At 40.5% G+C, this 20,037-nt stretch overlaps 1 protein-coding gene across 1 annotated transcript in view; it reads right to left on the bottom strand.

The window, feature by feature from the left end:
- PREX1 (phosphatidylinositol-3,4,5-trisphosphate dependent Rac exchange factor 1) overlaps window positions 1-20,037 on the bottom strand; it is a 248,191-nt gene that overhangs the window by 40,390 nt on the left and 187,764 nt on the right. Inside the window, exons 16-20 of the mRNA XM_063459441.1 lie at window positions 17,113-17,255; window positions 10,849-10,941; window positions 6,041-6,189; window positions 4,460-4,545; window positions 665-801 (exon numbers count right to left, since the gene is read on the bottom strand). Coding sequence (XP_063315511.1) covers window positions 665-801; window positions 4,460-4,545; window positions 6,041-6,189; window positions 10,849-10,941; window positions 17,113-17,255 — 608 coding nt within the window. The remainder of the gene's footprint in view (window positions 1-664; window positions 802-4,459; window positions 4,546-6,040; window positions 6,190-10,848; window positions 10,942-17,112; window positions 17,256-20,037) is intronic.

Here is a 20,037-nt window from a genome sequence, read left to right as displayed (position 1 = left end):
CACCTAATGGTAACGCTGACCCTGAATTCATCAATAGTGTTTAGCGGTCATTTCACTGAATACACATCTACACATGACAAGAGGAGAAACAAAAACAGTAGCGTGAAAAAGTACATTTTGTAAATGTTTTGTGCAGTATTGTAATTTGTGTCTGAAAAACTAACTAAATCTACAACTTGCTTGCACACATCTGCTTTGCAAATGTTGATCCAAGAAAAAACCTCAACATTTACCTCTTAGAACAGGGGTAGGCAACCTTCGGCTCTACAGATGTTTTGGACTACATCTCTCATAATGCTTTTACAGCCATATTGCTGGCAAAGCATCAAGGGAGATGTAGTCCACAACATCTGTAGAGCCGAAGGTTGCCTACCCCTGTCTTAGAACAAGGAAAGCTTTTAAGTGTAGGTTTTAAAACTGCGGCAAAATCACTTCCGTCATCAACCTGATGTATTATGTAGATATTACTTATTGGACCCCTTATCCTAACTTTACAAACATGTCTTCAACCTTTTCATATATTTTTTTGTTGCATATAATTGCAAATGCCGTTCCAAATTTTCAAACTACAAATAGCATCACATTTCAGAACTTTTTTTTACTACTTTTACTGCTCCTATGGTAAACATTCCCAACTGCTGTAAAATGAAAACCGTCAGCTCACCAGAGGGTTCTGAGGGTTCTTTCGGAAAGCTGAAAAATGTTCTAGAACCTCGATGTAGCCGTCATGCATCACGTTGTTCCCGTTTACTTTCAGAACACATTGTCCTGGATTAAGGCCAGTAGCTGCAGCCTGAGAACCTGGAAAACAAAATGATGACACATTGTATTCTACTACTAATCCAGTTTGGGACATCCAAAGTAACGTAGCGATGCTTGGTATCCAACTTCCTATGTTGGAAGCAACGTCCATTGTCTTGAATTGTATTTTCTTGTTCAGGAAAATGAATACAATGTTTTGATAAATATCTAAACTTGTAATGTGTTCTTTAGATTATCAGGGGGCTTCGGTGGAGCTCATATCACAAAATAAGAAAACTGGAGAACTTCCTGGAGATGTTCTCCATGGGTTATCATGACCGAGGTTGCATTCTGTAAAACTAAGCTTTAATGAAGCTGATCTAACACTATTAATTTGCTTGTGTAGATATAAAAACAAGAGTATTGCAGTATATAGTGATAACTTTTCTTTTGGACAATACATTTTATTTTTGCCATTTAACAGACGTAGTTTTGAGAGGTTCCACCTCTACTTATTAGAGTAGCAAGTACTTGCTAAATAAAACTCATAATCTCAAAAAATTTCACTAATTCAATAAAAAAAAGTTCATTATATACTGCAATATTTTTGGTGAGAATATTAATACTTTGTGTATAATTCATAACGTAAACATGCATATTTATATACACACATACCGCTTACACACGAAGTATGTAAGACAGGTTGGAGGGTTTATTTGCTGTGCACATTTACAATAAAATTCTACGAGATAATCCTAACTTCATTGGCAACCTTCCATTCAAACCATTTTTTTTCTTCCAGCAATGAAATCTAGAATTCCTCAGTTTATAAATGCCCCTCAATGTGCTTGTTTTCAAAGTCTTCTATAAATATACCTGGTGAAATCTATAAAAATAAATCAATGCCTTTGGGGACTATAAATTGGTCTGCTGCTGTTCCCTGTACCAGAAAACATCCCTTTTCGCGAAAAACAAAACAGATGTCAGGGCTCAGGCGCACAGCCATGGTCTCGGCATCTGGACATCTGTATGCGCTTAATAAAAAGGTGCACGTTCCCAGACTTTAATCTCCAATTCTCCAAGAACTTGTTACTGACATTACACCGGGTACTTGTTCGGAATACATTTCGGAATTTTTTGGAAGGCGAGTAGGTTCTTTGATAAAACTTCCTAAACCTCACAAGGCACGTTCCTGTTCAGCTAACATAAACCATCATAATCACAAGATTAATATAACCTTGGCTTATAATCCTGGCCTACGTTGGTTCTATACCAGCATCTTTATCATTCCCCATTTAGTTCAATGATACGAGTGCCTGCACTTAGAACTGATCTAGATTTGGACATCAATAGCGTTTTAGCACATGCCAACTGACCTGAATTGCTAGGGACAGTCCTAAGTGTATTTGCATGATTCTTACAGCTGTGTTCTCTATGTGGTATCAGAACATAATGGCATACTGCTGGTTCCAGGTTTGTCTTGTTGTTTTTGCAGCTCCTTAGAGGTACAGCAGGTGTGGTTAGTACATTGCACTACCATGTCAAATTTTACTTTTGTTCATAGTTTGACATCCTCTCAATTATGTCCACATACAGCTGTTTTTTTTGCCACATACATTCTTACTTATGCCAGGGCTGCACGACTGGAAACAGATGTGGGTGATCTGCAAGGCTTCCTCAGGCAACTGTCTTAGAGCTCAGTGGAACCTAATTTTACTTGCATAATGCAACATTCACTTGCAGGATGCAACCGCAAGGATTATAAGAAATGATTCATCACAGTATTAGGTTGTTATGATTGTTATAATGTTTTGTTATCCAGATCTAGGAATAAGTTTGGGTGGTGGAGAGATCGGACTTCCATACGAGAGTACATCAGTAAGGGGAGTCTGTTAACGCTTCGCTATTATGGAATGTTGTACATGTCAGAGACAGCTGTTTTGGGCAAGAAAGCTCTTTTTTGTGTGTGTTTTGTTTGATCTCATCTCTCTAAGCTTTTTTTTTTTTTTTTTTTAAAGCTTTGTGCTGTCAAATTGTAAAAGGTGATGGATGTATCTCCTTAATCTGTGCCTAACTTACTGATAATATGTATCTCCTGTTTCCTTCTTATAGGACCCGATGCAAGATTTGGGTCAAATTCTGAAGCAGGACAATTGGGATTGAGATATTTTCCATCTCAACTAAAATGACTATTTTAAAGTACTGTCTATTTGGTATCTAACTCCTACAAAATTGCATAATGTTTACACTTCTGGCTAAACCCTGTTGACTAGGAGCTGGGGCAAAAGGGGGACAATACACCAGTGCTTTTATAACCCTAATGTATGCACGGACATTTCGCTTTCTCAGTAACATGGTGGAAGTCGAGATTGTCCCAGACCCATGGATGAGCTACTAAATAGAAGGTTAGATGTTCCCATTTCTACACTGCACTGCTACACAAATGGGAAATACAATGCAGTGGAAAGCAACCATTTGTACTTTAGTATAAAACATATATCAGCTAAATCTAACTATAGTTATCTGAAATTCCATGCCATTCGATATCGGTCATTACAAATGGCACCTGATCTAATTAGATCCACATTCTCTCTTTAAAGTCGGGGGAGGGAGGACATCTGATTTCTTGTTAACCTGCGTGCTTGGGGTGCTCTGTGTGTCCCTTTTTTCTCTCCTCCCCATTTATCCTTCTTCGTTACCTCTTTTTATCCTGGGCAGCCTGCCATTCGCACTGGAGCTATACGATGTGGTTGCAATGTTTGGCCTGTATCTAACGCAAATGTGTCTCATATTTAGTGGATAACTATCCCTGGTGCTCTGCTATTATTATTTAATACTTTTGTGTGTCGTATTTTTTTTTCTTTTTTTTTTTATTACTGCTGTATGAAATCTGTCATATTGTTTTTAGATCGTTATGTGTTAACTCTTGGAAAAATCTAATAAAATGTAATGCCACGCAATAAAAAAATAAACACAAAATATTGTGCATTCGATCCTTTGAAGGTTAATTCTCTGAGTCTGCATTCGATGTTGAAACAAACGTTCTTTTTCTCCCAGTCTTGGGTACAGGCAGATGGAAGTTAAGTTTACGCATTTATTCACTTTTACTTTAAAATCTGTTTGCTCACGCTGATGGCCCCCAGGGTTTTTGGGGGAAATTCATCCACATGCTTGAGTGATGTTAATGTTGTTGTTTATAGAGAACAGAATTTCATATATCTGATATTTAATCCTCCCGCTTTGCTCATATTGGGACCACATAATGGTTCATGACCGGTCATTTCTTTACAGCCTTCTGAATGCTCATTTTTGTATATTTTAAAATTCAAAATAAAGAATTTAAAAAAAAAACTGTTAAATACATTGTCACAGGAAAGAGCACTTCCGTTTCTCTCATAACATGAATCCTAAAAAGGTATCGGGTATCTGTTCTTAAGATATATTTTGGGGTTTAATATATAGGTGTGTGGATGAACCTAAGTCCACTCTTATGCAAAGCCTTAGTGTTGTCTGCATCAGCTAACATACAACACAGGAGATATTAAAGAAAACAACCATTTAGCAAGTGTTTGGTCTTCGGTAGTGGTCACTTACCTACTTTTGAGTTATCCCTTCTCTGCTCACACTTTGTCACAAGTATACCTCTAATTGTGATGGGGCTAATCGTGACAATCATTAATTTGAAAGCAAATGTTTGTCTTCTAAATTCTACACTTACCTCTACCAACCGCGTGGACATAAGGTGGGCATGAACCTCTGATCTGGAAGCAAAGAGCTTGAGAGGAATCTGGGATTTTTATAATTCTGGGACAGAAAAAGAGAAATAAAAAGAAAACATTAAAATTAGTTGGTTTTTTTTTTACGTTTTGTGAAGATTGATCGTCACATCCATCAGAAATCTGTATTTGTGATTTGTCAAGTCCACCCTATTGACGAACAATTGTAAGGCAATTAATCCGTGGGTGATGCTTAAAATTGGTTATACAATAAAATCTAGATTAAAGTGTTACATGTGGACAAATTGTTCACGTCACCTGCTCCAGTTTTAGAACTTTTCTCCCAGAATTGCTCTATATACCTAATCCCCATTTTGTTCTATTTTAAAGTACATAACGAATACTCGGTAGTACCCTATGTCCACCTTAACCAAGCACCATGTTTGATTTGAGAGGGGAAGAAACACCCTTTATGGAATGGACTATAATGTCAAAAACAGCCCAACATTTCTATGGAGTAAATAGGGCCCTTCCACTCTCAAATATTGCTAATTTTAAAAATGTGGGGTCAAAAGGTTGATGGAGAAAGGTGGACACATAAAAGACAGGCAATAGTATAGTTAAACAATAGTAGCCAGTTATTTGCTATACATTAGTTTATAAACGATGTAGGCACATATTACTGACCATTTTGTATTTTTATGCTATCGATCCCCCCCATAATTATATGAAAATAAAATTCATTATGGGAGAATGATAAATTAAAACTAGTTGGTGGGATTGGAACATCAGACCATTAAATGGTTAAGCGTTTTAAAACTTACAATTTGCTACAGTGTCTAAATTAATTAATATTCTGGGCAAACCATCACAAACCAAATTACCAATTCAAACCAATTAAAATGATACTGACATATTAAAATAGTCGTGCTTATGTTTGTCACCAAGCCGTACGTCACATTCCTATTTTTAGGTTTGAACAAAAAATATGACTATTTGTGTTAGGGAAAAAAAAAGTTAAATTTGGAGTGGGGTGTTATACTTGTTTTTTGCAAATATTAATAAATATGTTTCATTGCTCATCTTTGTTCAGGTTTTCGTCATACAATTCTTTTTTTTTAAACCACGGAAATAATAAAAGATCCTATTGTTTTTAAACACCTACTTAACCTAAGCTACAATGACCAATGCATATTATTTTTTGTTATTGGAATACTCTTTTTATACATTGATGGTAGACATGTGGTTGTAAGTTGTGTGCATTGAATTTTTTTTTTTAGAATTCCAAGTTAATCTTAAGGGTGTTATGGATGATACTGGGAGAAGGGATTGTGGGTGTCTAAAGCTCCTAATGCAATAAATCTGTTTTTAAGACTTTCTTGGGGACAAAAACACAACAAAAAACAACTTAGAAATATGATTATAATTGTAATAATTTGTACAGCTGTTAATAGCAAAGCCATTCCCTTGATGTTATTTTCTTAGATACAAGAAGCCTCATAAATGGTCCTTATATATGGGCCAACACAAGATAATGAGGAGGCTCCTTCTTAAGGATTATCAATGCACAGTGAAACCCTTACTCTTTTGATTTCGTTGCAACAAGGATTCGAATTGGGCGCCTCGAGCAGAAAGACTGGTTTAACATCGTCTCCACTTCTGAAAAAGGACGTAGAAACACTAGGTCCTCATTTATCGAGTAGATCTTCCTCCCCACTTGCAGTCCCGCCATCTACGAAAAAAACAAGACAAAGGCACACATTGATTAAATTACGCCCAATGGTCTTTGTTAAACAAGTATTTATTAAATGGCAATACATTACTACATCCAACTCTAAATCTAAAGGTAAATTTCTTTGCATATCATTTGAATGCGCTCTGAGTAGACCTTTGATTCTGCCGCCTGGACCGGCTGCACAGACCGTCCAAGTTTGCTAGTGTCTTACCTAGCAAACCTGTCTTCAGAGTAAGGCATTATGAAACTGATTACAGAGACTGTCTGATGAGTAACTGAAGTTATACGTGGACTGTCATCATTCTATTCAAAGCAGGGTCTCTTTGAATATAAATAACATTTAGAACCATTTTTATTTAGTACATCTGTGTCGCTCGAATTGCTGGGAAAAGTCACATTCTAACCTTATTTTATTTAGGCTGCAAATAAGTATTTAAAATATATGGTTAAGTGTTTTAATTTGAGGAAATAAATAGGCTTGGCTAATGTTTTTCTTTTTTTAATCTGTTTTCCTGGAGAAAACCGGAGAAGTCAAAATTGTTAAACTTGAGATGATTACATTCTCAAGACTCAAGATTTTGCAACAGATATCAATCTGGAAAGCTGCTCAAATGTCGATTGCACTGAAACTCTGGCTGTGTTGCCATGAATTTAAATAAATATGAAAGGATCAACTCGAGCCGATTGTTATTTAAAGAACGCGTGCACAATAATTACCGGATTGGAGATGCATGCGATGAAGTGAATCGTGAGGTATTTGGATTTTTATTCATTTATTTTCTACTGGGAACATCAATTATCTTTGTAAAGACTCACAGGGCTTCTTGAAACCAAAAATATATATATTTTTTTAAGCCAACTATCATATTTTGCTTGTTGCTAGGTGGGCATTTGAGGTAACTGTCGCAAGAACAAATTTGTGTTAAATACAGAGACTAAATGTACTGAAATTTTATATATATTTAACATACACATACATTTATACACACAGATTTATACGCAGATAGAAACTGCTTTTTTTCCCAATCACACGTCGTAGTTGTTTCAGTCACAAACAATTCTATCCTGCGAAAACAGTTTAGCCTCTTAAGTACCAATGGCGCTTTATGTTGTCCCGATTATGCTTTCTTTAATTATCCTATGTAAAACTAGAATAGCCCATACAAATAAAGTCTGCAGTACTGCATAATTAAATACGCTTCTGTAAATAAATAAGCAGGACATCCCACGCTGCTGTAAACCTCCGCAGGAAAGGATATATGATGTCCGCAATAGAGTAATGATTGGACTTTCATGGGAAGACTTATGTTAGTGTCATTGTATTGTTTAACCCTTTAATGGGTACCTGTTATGTTATGACACACTTACGATAGTAGAATTTCTCTTATTATTTTATCTGTACATTGTGCTAGCCAAGTTAATAGACTTCTATTAAAATTGCGCTTTCCCTCCCTCCTTGCAGACAGATTGTTGGCACAGACTCTATGCCGATGTCTGGCTGCCTGAGTACATGCCTAGAAACAAGGCTTTTCTCCCTGCCATTTCCATGTAGTTGCAATGCCCGTGCATTCCATCCGCGTCATCAGTCTTGGTTCCTTGTTTTAAAAATAGGATTGCACCCTCCACAACCGCCCACTTCAACTGGGAAAAAGAATGAAGTGGCATCTGGCAACAAAGCCAGCACATCAACATCATCATGGGGGTTGTTCCATGCATGGGAGAAGTCATCTGAGGCTTCCCAAGGAGAGACGGGACAAAAAGAGGCTTCATGCCCATGAAGGCTGGCTAGTGGTGGCACTGGAACCATTAAGAAGGAGGCGAGTCTCCTGAAAACGCCAATAAGCTCCATGAAATAAAACACTGTTTTGTAAGTATACAACTAATCAAATGTAATAATTAGGCACTAGGTTCACTTCAGGAACCAAGTGTCACCATTTGTGGACATCACAATCTTTTAAATATCTTTATATTATAAAAGCTCCTTTGATAACTGCAAACATATTTAGTCACAATAATTTTACCTTTTGTGAATAGAACTGAGAAAAAAAATATTGATACAGGACTAAATCAATGCCTACACCATTCTGTAGACTGCCTTCAAAAGACCGTACGTGAGACAGATGGAGGCTAGCTGTGGTGATAGATTGAAACTAGGGGAGGAAGATATAATTATGGCCTAATAACAACCAGAGACCTTAGTTGAGTTCTATCTTTCTATAGTTTGTAGAGAAAACAAACAAAAAAATCCAACATTGTAACACAAAAGAAAACAGAAGACAACTTCTAGAGACTTCAGGTTAAAGGGCTTAACCCCAGTGTTACAGAAACCTCAGTTAATGCTTCTGGTTTTTAAAACATTCCCACTCCTTCTAAGACATGTGAGAGCTTCACACATCCAACTACATTGCCTCACCCAACAGCTAATGACTGGAGCAAAGTATGTCTGAACATCTAGCACACTTTGTGTGAGTGACTTCAACAAAATATTTACGACTCCATTACGATCTCCTGGACTCTACTTAGAACTCTTGAGTTAACTGAACCTTCCACCCCTAATTTGCATGCAGTCCATACACAAACAGTCCACTACCCTGACTGTGTTTCCGAATGCGGTTTTCCTTCAAATTGAAAATGTAATATTAGGTCTATGAAGCAGAAGGCAATGATTTGAGAGCCGACGCATAATTACCAGCTTTGAAGGTTAAGAGGAGGCAAGCTGTTATTTAAAGCAAATCTCTGGTGTAGGACTTAGGTCTCGTTTCCCGGCAGCACGGTCTACCTTAAAAGGCAGAACGTGACCAAGCTATTCTAAACATTTATCTAAAGTCATAGGATAATTAGCTTTTCTTCCATCCCATCAAAGCAAATTACATCTGATGTACTATTACTGAAAAACCAGCAAAGACTTTAAATAACATAAATGCACTACAAAGGGCCAAAATTAAATCTGTTACTTTGTTTCAGTGTATGTAACATTGTTAAAATGTGGAAATGGAATATTATTAATTTATTTATTTTTAAATGTATATCTTTCCGATGGACGTCCAGCGTCTTCTCACTGTGATTTTCACAGTGAGAATCACGGAAGCGCCTCTAGTGGCTGTCAGTGAGACAGCCACTAGAGGCTGGCTTAACCCTCAGTGAAACATAGCAGTTTCATTGAAACTGCTATGTTTTCAGCTGCAGGGTTAAAACTAGAGGGATCTGGCACCCAGACCACTTCATTGAGCTCAAATGGTCTGGGTGCCTATAGTGGTCCTTTAAAGTTTAATTTACAGAGAAAGAGATACAATTGTCTAAGGTAAATTACATCTGTTTGAAAGTGAAACCAGTTTGTGTTTTTCATGCAGGCTCTGTCAATCATAGCCAGGGGAGGTGTGACAAGGGCTGCATAAACAGAAACAAAGTGATTTAACTCCTAAATGGCAGTGAATTGAGCAGTGAAACCTGTGAGGCATGTTCTACACACAAAAACTGCTTCATTAAGCTAAAGTTGTTTAGGTGACTATAGTGTTCCTTTAATTTTGTGTGTATGCATTTGCATATGTATTGTACAGCCATGTTACAGTTGCTACCCCGACTCCTTGTGCATTCTCTTAAATGAACACTATAGCATTAGTGTTCCTAACGCGATAGTGTCTTTTCCCCTATAGTTACCCTTTCCCGCGCCAGCGTATATAAGGGTTAAAAAACCCTTTTTACACTTGCCTCTCTCCAGTGCCGAGGTCCTTCGGTGGTGGATTGTTCTCTTCCTCCAATGGTAAAACTTGCCACACAGTCATTAGAGCTTACCCACAGGGAAGCATCGACTCAATGCATTCCTACGGAGATTCTGAAGACGATGGATGCCCTTGTGCAATGTTTGAAGACGTCCAATGTCGTTTCATAGAGTTAAACTCTGTTACAATGCAGGAAGTGTCTCTAGTGGCTGCCTGTAGGATTGGAGAACAGCCACTAGAGGGGCACTTCACCCAGACCACTTCAATGAGATGAAGTGATATGGGTGGCTATCGTCCCTATAACAAGGGATCATAAGAATACCCAGCTCTGTCTCATTAGAGATTTTACCTTTTGTGAAAGCAGTCTAAGAGGTTTGTTTGCCTTGACGGGGCAGGTGAGCTTACACTTTGCAGTGGTACCAAAAATGTTTAAATGTACATAGGGATTTGTAAAAATGCACAATGAACTCATGTTTGATTTGGCTCTATGTATTTAGGTTGATGAATACTATAGTCATTGCTGCCGCCCAATAGTAGTAATGGTTTAAGTGCAGGGCTCATATCTGTGCGTTTTTAAAATATATAATATTTAAAACAGATCTGTTATACTTTTCTGCATTGTAAAAAATATTTAATTTGAAAAATATGCAATTTTCCTTAGATATTCCATTTTCAAGTGAGCAAAAATAAATGTAGGAAGTATTTTACCTTATTAACCACTCTTCCGAGTGATGATCTGTAGAACTATTTTGGTATGTGAAATTGGAAAAGTTTTTTCCAGCAAAGAGAGACGAGAACAATGTATCTTGTTCCTTCCCAATACTCAGATTCCTTTTACTAAGTAGAAAAGCCTCTCTACTGCCCTCTACTGACCAAGGTAAAATAGCTAGTTTGTAACCATTTATCTCACTGGAAATTAACTATGCTTAACATTTACCTCGGCATAAGATCCTTTCCGCACAGATTTAACAAGAATCGTCTTGTTCTTTTCCTCCAAATCAAAACCGTAATCTTCTTCTTGTGGAAGTATCTAAAAGAGCAAAACCGAAATTTAGAAATGTTTTAAATGTATTTTATCAAACAGAAATTAAAGTACATTTATGTTAATAGAGGTTAGTCAAAGACAAAATGCAATTTTTTGGAACTTTGTTATAACATTGTGGGCCAACAAAAAAGCAACGTTTAGGGCTTGTGATCTTATTTACTACTTCCTACAATCCCCAAATTTGCAGTAAATTAAACACGACAAAATTTTGCAATAAATTCTTAATTTTGGAGAATAAAACAAATTTAAAGGAACGCTATAGCGTTACTCATACAACCAATTATTCCTAACGCTATACTGTTCCAGTAAACGGTTAAAACTTAGGGCCCCCAAGAATTATATTTAAAAAAAAAAAAAAAAAAGGGTTTCCTTTATTTTTCTCCCCCAACACTCTTTCTCATGTAGTCACTCCACCTCCCCATCTGAGATCATCAGTCCAGATGATCTCAGCAAATCCAATGCTTCCCGGTAGGGAAGTGCTAGAAGTCTAGTGCACCTATTAACATCTCCACATACCGATACAATGTATCAATGTATCTCTATTGTGATCATTCGGTTGGTCCTGCAATCTTTGCCGAACAGAACCCAGGAAGTCTTCTCAGAGTGACATTGCAAACAGAAAGGGGAACATTTATGCTGCTCAGCCAGCAAGAACAGGCAATATGCCCCAGAATCATTTCGATAAGCTGTAGTGTTTCTGTTGACTATCGTGTCACGTTAACCAATTTGTCCACTGCATCAGATTTTGTACTATTTTGTACCCATTTTCTTTTATTTTCTAGACCCAGCTGCAGTTTTCTGATAATTTTTGAAAGATTAGAAGTCTACAGTGATTGGATGTTAAACACTTTTTACAGAGTAACTTCCACTTTAACGGTCCCAGAGAGTTATGGGAGATGGAAGTACGGTGAAGGATGTATTATGTAAAATAAAATGCTAGCGAGCCTAAAGATGAAGCAGTTTATGGCATTATTATTTTCCTTTAATACAAGTTTTACAGTTCTGCATCTTTCTTATTTTCCCCAAGGTTTGTTCCACAGCATTTGGACTGTCAGAAAGTGTTCCTCCGGTGTCACTCCAGATCCTCGCCCAGCAGGGAAATATTTAATGTGACCTCACACTGTGCAATACAGGGTATGAAAACATGAAAGATCATTTTTTATATTTATCTATCGAGTGGTGAGTGAAAGTTCACCCCCAGTGAGATGGACCCTCCAAGCTGTAGAAATTAGTAACTTTTAGGTCTGACTATTAGCTTAAAAATTAAAATGTTCAGGCAAATTACTTACACACACACACACACACGTACACACACTTCATTTGTATATTTTTCTTCTCTTTATAACGCAGTCAAAATAGGTGGTGTAAAAACTAGTTTGTTGTCCATGCTAAAAAAAAAAATGTAATCTGTTCAACCTCGAAAGCCTTCAAACAATGTCAGATCTTCGCGACATGGAAATAGTGACAAGCTTCACTTATTTCGTTCGTCTTTGGAATGGCTTTCAATGGTAAATCAGGGACAGAAAAGCTATTTGCAACCCGTCAGACAGTGTCAGACCAGAGGAATGTTTCAGTCAGTGTAGGAGCTGTATTTATGTCCACAAATGAAAGGCTACAAAATTCCTGATGTGTTAAACAGCTGGTCCCCTCCTGGTTTTCCAGTAGTGCTGTGATTTTGTGTACAAACTCCCTGGTTTTCGAGATTCAGCAGATGCACTTAAATATGTTTTTCTTCTTTTGAGCATGGAATTACAGATACAGCGAGGTTTGACAACATGACAAATCCTTAGTAAATAATACTGCATGCGAACAATAAATCTCAGATTGTTTAGGCCAATGTACTGGCTAAACTCAGCTGGGTAAGCATGATGGGAGCTGTAGTTCATAGGAGCTGGGATGCCCACTGATGGAAAAAGAGGACAATCACATGTTTATGGCTTTTTAATTAACTTCTGTTTGTGTTTCAAGCTGTGCAGATAGGTGTGAAAAAGAGCATAAACTCTTACTGAAGTCAAAGGGACACTATAGGCACCCAGAGAACTTCATCTCATTGTCCTTGTCCCCTTAGCCCTGCAATGTAAAACATTGCCCTTTTTGAGAAACTGCAATGTTTATATTTCAGGCTTAAGACTGCCCCTAGAGGCTGTCTATCAGACAGCCACTAGAGGCACTTGCTACTGTTTCACGGAGGTTGACTCTGTGAAATGACGCTGGACATCCTCACCTTAAGGACATCCAGCATCTTCAAATCACAGAAAGGAAGGACTAATGCACAGGCACGCATTAGTTTCCCCCTCTGCACTGACGCCTGAGGCGACGAAGACAAAGCCAGCGACGAAGGACCTTGGTACTGGAAAGAGGTGAATGATTAAAGAGTTTTAACACAGTTTTTTTTATCCTTACAGTCAGGGCCGGATTAAGAGCCCAGTGGGCCTGGTGCTGATAATTATGATGGGCCTAATTACAAAATCTTATTGACCAAAAACACTAAAACAGTCCTACCTCCTAAGCGTCATGTATCTGATGGAGATGATGCTGTAGGGAAACTCATAGGATGCAACTATGAGAAAACACATACCCTTTGCTAATCTCATGCTTTCATCTTTCAAGTAAACCCATACCCCCTAACAGCAGTGTCCAGTAAAGCAGGAAGTCTATGGATGCGGTAAAAGGGTGGGCTACTGACACAAATCACATAACCAGAACGTCCGAAAGGGCGAACATACACAAAAAGGGGGAATGTCTGTGTCCCTATGTCTCCCAGTCCCTTAGTGTTTGTGTCCTCATGTCTCCCAGTGTCCCCATGTCACTAGGGGACATTGAGAGACATTGGGACACTGGGAGACATGGGGACACAGATACTAGGGAACACTGGGAGACCTGGGAAATCTGAGACTCTTGGGGACACTGGGTGACAGACACGAGGGGACACAGGGAGACATGGGGCACTGAAATACTGTGATATATAGGGGACACTGGAGACTTGATAAAAACCTGGGTACAGGTCAAAATGTTGTGGTGTCCAATAAACCTGCTTAAAGCTATCACAGTGAGTGCCTGAGATTTTTTTCTTTTATACTAGGGGACACTGAGACACTACGGGCACAGAGACACTACGGGCACAGAGACACTATGGGCACTGAGAGACATGGGGCACTGAGACACTGATACATAGGGGACACTGATACATAGGGGACATTGGAGACTTGATAAAGTGAATGGAGAAAGGCAGGAAGCTACATCCCTGCCTCTCTCTCATGACTGAAACCGCAGGGGAGCAGCACAGAGGCAGCCTACAGAGCAGGTAAGTGAGGGATGGGGGGTGGGGGAGACCGCATAGAGGAAGGTAAAGTAGAAGGAGCAGAAAGGTTCTGCAAGGGGCAGGAGGGGCCAGCAAGGAATAGAAAGGGGCAGCAAGAAGCAGGAAGGGGTCGAAAGGTTTTCAAGGAACAGGAGGGTAAAGTAGAAGGAGCAGCAAGGAGCAGGAGGGGTCAGCAAGGAGCAGAAAGGGTCTGCAAGAGGCAGGAGGGGTCAGCAAGGAATAGGAAGGGGCAGCAGGAAGGGGTAGGGACGGTCTGCAAGGAGTAGGAAGGGTCTGCAAGGAGCAAGAGGGGTCAGCAAGGAGTAGGAAGAGGCAGCAAGGAGTAGGAAGAGGCAGCAAGGAGCAGGAAGGGGCAGCAAGGAGCAGGGAGGGGCAGCAAGGAGCAGGAAGGGACAGCAAGGAGCAGGAAGGGACAGCAAGGAGCAGGAAGGGACAGCAAGGAGCAGGAAGGGGCAGCAAGGAACAGGAAGGGGCAGCAAGGAGCAGGAAGGGGCAGCAAGGAGTAGGAAGAGGCAGCAAGGAGTAGGAAGAGGGAGCAGGGAGGGTCTGCAAGGAGCAGGAAGGGGCAGCAAGGAGCAGGAAGGGGCAGGAAGAATCAGAAGGAACAGAAAGGATCAGCAAGGGGCTGCAAGAAGCTGGAAGGGGCAGAAAGAAGCAGGAAGGGCAGTAAGAAGCAGGAAGGGTATGCAAGAAGCAGGAAGGGCCATCAAGAAGCAGGAAGGGCCATCAAGGAGCAGAAAGGGATCAGAAAGAGAGCAGAAGGGCGCAAAATAAGCAGAAAGTAGCAGAAAGGTAAAGGAGCAGAAGGAGCCTCAGAAGGCAAAGAAGACTGTGTCAAATGAAGGAGAAGAAAATGAGATTGGAGCACTTCATTCTGGACACCACATCATTAGGCGTTGGTACCTGGGCCTGGCAGGGAAACTTTGGACCTTCTCATCTCCCCAGGTAAAAACAAACAATATCAGTGTTAATGTGTTCACTTTTATTTACTGAGTGTCAGGAAACACAGAGGGCCGCTGGGTAGGGGTGCCGCTGATTGGCTAGATGGGTCAGCTAGCACTCTACGCCAATCAGTAGCTCCCCATTCATAAAAACGTAAAACATTTTTATGAATCGGGAACTAGCGATTGGCTTAGAGGGTCAGCTGACCACTCTAGCCAATCTGCAGCACCCATGCCTGACGTCAATCTGCACTTCCTGACACTCTGTTTCAGAAGTTGAATACCACTGAGCGACCTGGAGATCTGGAGCTGAAGGAAGCCTTTGGGGGTAAACCATTTGAGAGCGGTTTAACCCCTTCAAAGAAAGAGCACCCAGGGGCCTCCTTGCATCACATCATTTTCATTTAGATAAAGTTGTTATGGTGACCAGAATGTTCCTGTAATTTGATGAAAGGAACACTATAGTGTAAGGAATACAAACATATATTCCTGACACCATAGTTGTGAAAACGCTATTCACCCTGGCTTTATGTGAAAATGACTATGCTCCTTCCCTTTCATGACACTGTCAAAAAGGGGCCAAGCATGGATGTCATTACAATTATGTCCCCCCTCCCCCCCGGAAAAATTCCTGCGGACGTCCATGCTCAGGGTCCCCATGTTACCCAGTGTCCCAATGTCTCAGCGTCCCCATGTCTCGGAGCTGCTGTCTGGACTCTCTGTGCAGAACTGGTCCCCGCGGATCAGTGAGTAGAGAGATGCAGGGAGGGAGATGCCGTAACTTCTTATCACTGCCTCTCTCCACACAAACAGCGACCCCTACTGGCCGGCGCTGGTATTGCAGAATAAACTATGTTTATACTGAGACAGACATTTGTATTGCCGGTATTACTGCAATACCGGCACCGGCTAGGCAGCTCAAATACCTGAGAAATACTTCTGAGAAATACCTGGCAACCCTAAGAAATACATGAGAAATACCTGGCAACCCTAAGAGTAGTGTGTAAAAAAAAAAAAAAAATGTAAAAAAAAAAAATTTTTTTTTTTTTTTTTTTAAAACCAATGGGCCTATTCCATGGGCCTGGGCCTGGAGCTGCAGCTCCATCAGCCCCTATGTTAATCCGGCCCTGCTTACAGTAAAGTGTTCCTTTTACTAACTGGCCAAGAGCCTGAATGGGGGTCAAAACTTTTAATTGATTTTGAATTCAGAACAATTCATAATATAAATGTACCATTTTCTAAATAGAATGTGGATTGTCACGGTTCTTAACAGTTTCTGTGTGGAACGTTTTTAGAAACAATATTTTTTTTTTTTTTTACACCCTATATAAGATGAGATCTGTTGAATCAGTTCTGTGCGACCAACGTGGGTTGATAATCTAGTTACCGTATACGTTTTGTTTTTTCAGGAATCATTTGAAAATAATATTTGCTTAATAATAGCAGAGCATGCCTCTTCCTTTTACAAAACCCATAAAATGAACAGAGGGTAATCAGAACACATGCCAAACTCCTTTTTTTTTTTTTTTTTTTTAACGAAGAATGTGAGGAAATTAAACATAAAATTGGGTGTTTCTGAACTTTTCATATAGCTTTAAGTGCAAGACAAAAAAAAAAAAAAAAAAAACCTAAAACAGTTATAACATTTTTTTTTTTTTTTTTTTTTTTAAAAGCCCAAAACATTAAACTCATACCTACAGTTTACTTGTTACTAATTTTAATACTTTTGTTGGTCAAACATTTTATCGCCTGCTCGGCATATCATTCATATTAATGAGATAGAATAGAAAGGTCATCATGATACTAGAACCAATGGATTTTCTGGATACGATGTTCCTCAAGTCTCTAGTTGGACAGCCATGATCAAACCAGTGTTGAGAACAAGCTCCTTACCAGTAGAGTCTTGGCCAAGATGTTCTCAATGAGTCTAAAGTCATTCCGCAGCTGTTTGTTCTTGGAACTCGTCCCCTCCATTTCTTCATCAGCATGAAATCGGAAGAACTGAGATTCATCTTTAAACTCGCTTTTCTCCAAGACTAAAAGTAAAAACAAAGAACAGATATTATATTTAAAAGTTTTTGTTTGATTATAAGAAAGTGCGTGCGGCATACTGCAGGGCAGCCAACCTTGTAAGATTGTAAGCAAAAACCCATAGATAATTCACTAAACATGTAGCAATACGATAAAACAAGAATGCAATAATATGTCCAACACCCCTGCTACAACAGCAGTGTCAAACCTTGTCCATCCAGCTGTTGATGTCATAATTATGCACCTATCAAAACATCTAGGTTAAAATGGAGTCATACAAGTGCAGTATTTTTATCACAGGTGGAAGAGCATAGGGTACATCCCGCTAGCCTGCATCTCGATTTTTGCATCCTTAATATGCAGGATATAGCAATGTGGCATGTTTTTCCCAATCCCTTATCTCAAGTCTTCCATGGTGCTGAAAGTTCCTTAAAATTGGACATGGTGGTGGGGGCGGGGCTTGACAGCCAAGATGGCCGGACGTGCTCTCTGAGAGCTCCGACAAGGACGGGCACAAAAACTACTACCCTGAACACAATAATCATGAAAGCAGTACAAAATGCCCAAAAATCGACACAGGACCACGCGGGGAACAGGTTGATACCTGCCACGTACCGTACCACAGAGAGAGCACCCGGGCTGGCCACGAGGCCCACACTGGAGCGGAGCCTGAGGCCTGGGGGAGGCGGCCGATCTCCCGACACTGGACCAACTCGACAGCTCATATTGGAAGCTGCCCTGCAACCCGCCCCCTCTGGACCGGCGGGGGATATCCCGGTCCTCGCTGGGGACGAATACCCCCACAAAGCGGCTCACACAAGCAAATAAAACTGCCAGCAACAGAGATTACAGTGACCCAAGCAAAATACCGGCAAAATACACTCTCACTAAGCCGCCCAAGCAGACGCTGGAGTTCTTTGATAGGCTATGTGCCCACATCTGGTCATCGCTCCCCACCAAAGGTAGGATATACAACCAAGTGACACAGAGGGCGGCAGCGTGGATCCGCCCGTCCACCCGGCGCCTCCTGAATAGATACCCACCCCGAGCCCCCAGAGAAGCCACTAGACGTGGCAGAATACGGAGCTACAAAAGGCGGGAAACGGTGACTTGCCTGCCAGACCCCGGCACCCACCTTCACGCACACAAGAGGGAGAAAAGCCTGCCCAACTTAACCACCACTCAGCGATACGGGACCCCTCTGGCCAATGCAGCATAATACCACGCGCACAGACCCAAGCTAACAACAAGACTCACCGAACTGGAGCACAACCTCTTACCGGCGACAGGCGCGGGCGGAGAACTCCACCATATCGGACAAGCAATGGGATATGGCCACAGCCGCAGAGGCGACCCCACCGGTGCCCAGAGTTCACAAGCCAGGCTTCCAGGGTAGGCATCGGCTAAGCCAGATGATTTGCACCGGGCATGGACTGTGCTCCCAGTGCGGAGAAAACGCACGGTCAGCCCAACAGGAACATAATTTACATACTGTTGTCCCACATAGGGTTCACTATAGCTGCTACCGTGGAAGACTCTGTTTGAACGCTATAGCTGTTTTTAATGTCAACCATGCCCTTGTTTTGCATATTTTAAGTTAAGCTTGCAGACCTGGCACTACAAAATGCCTACTTAGCCTGACATACATTCCTACCACACAGGCTTACACTTTGTTTAACCAACAAATTGTGAGTCACGTGCATTTAGCATACACGATATCACCATACGTCTCACCGCAATAATGCATTACTTCACCTACGGCAAGCCAGATTATGTAAAAATATCACACTCACACACATCAGCTACACTTGACAAGCATTAAGCTCCCTCCCTGAGACACTCACACAACACCAATCACTATAAGCCTGCAAATGTATGTAGCCTGAACCGAAATGTTTAAAAACAACAATTGTGAGCAGTTCTTCCGTGCCAATTTGTAAATCTCGATGGAAAACATTGGTGCGCTGGTGTGGCACAGCATGCTTGCCCTGTTACTGTCACCTATTAACATAACAAGGACATACCTGCCGGCCTGGCAATTAGCATGTCTAAATCTCAAGTTAGCTCTGCTTCTCTTCGAATATATGCATAATGGTTGCGAGGCTCCCTAGCCTAAACATTCATTACTTTTCTTCACCTCGTAACCAGATACTGCTCTGTTTTAAAACGTGTTCATGCAATATCTACCATAGCAAAGGCGACCATGCAATGTTAAGCATCCAGTAACTTTACTCTACTTCATTTTATTTCATTCACCTGTACTCTGACAAATCAACTGTTGTTATGTACCATAACCCAAGCTTGGACATGATGCACACTGTCCCTTCATCAAAACCTCTACATGGTGAAGACAGTTCCTATACCCAAACCTGCTCACACTGCAGACAGAATTCATAACCCAAACCTGGACATGGCGTAAAACGTACCATAACCCAAGACTGGCATGGTGCACACTGTTCCATATCCCAACCCTACACATGGCACCGACTGTCCCTTCACACAAACTTGGACATGTTGCAAAACCGACCATACTCCAAGCCTGGCATGGTGCACACTGTCCCTTATTCCAACCCTAGACATGGTGCGGACAATTCTTTAACCCAAGCTTGGCATGGTACGGACAGTTCCAAAATTAAAATCTGGGTATAGCATGGAAATCCCCTTAACCAAAATTTGGAATATAGGTGGACAGTACCCAAACTCAAACCTGGCCAGAGGAGATGTCCAGACAGTAACTCCCATGACATAAGTTATGGTTGCTTAGCAACTTAAATGTAGAACTAAGTG

Source organism: Pelobates fuscus, chromosome 6 (genome assembly GCF_036172605.1).
Source record: "Pelobates fuscus isolate aPelFus1 chromosome 6, aPelFus1.pri, whole genome shotgun sequence".
In the NCBI taxonomy this organism is placed as follows: domain Eukaryota; kingdom Metazoa; phylum Chordata; class Amphibia; order Anura; family Pelobatidae; genus Pelobates; species Pelobates fuscus.
Note: the sequence above shows the minus strand (reverse complement) of the source record. Positions and strands in the feature narration are given on the sequence as shown.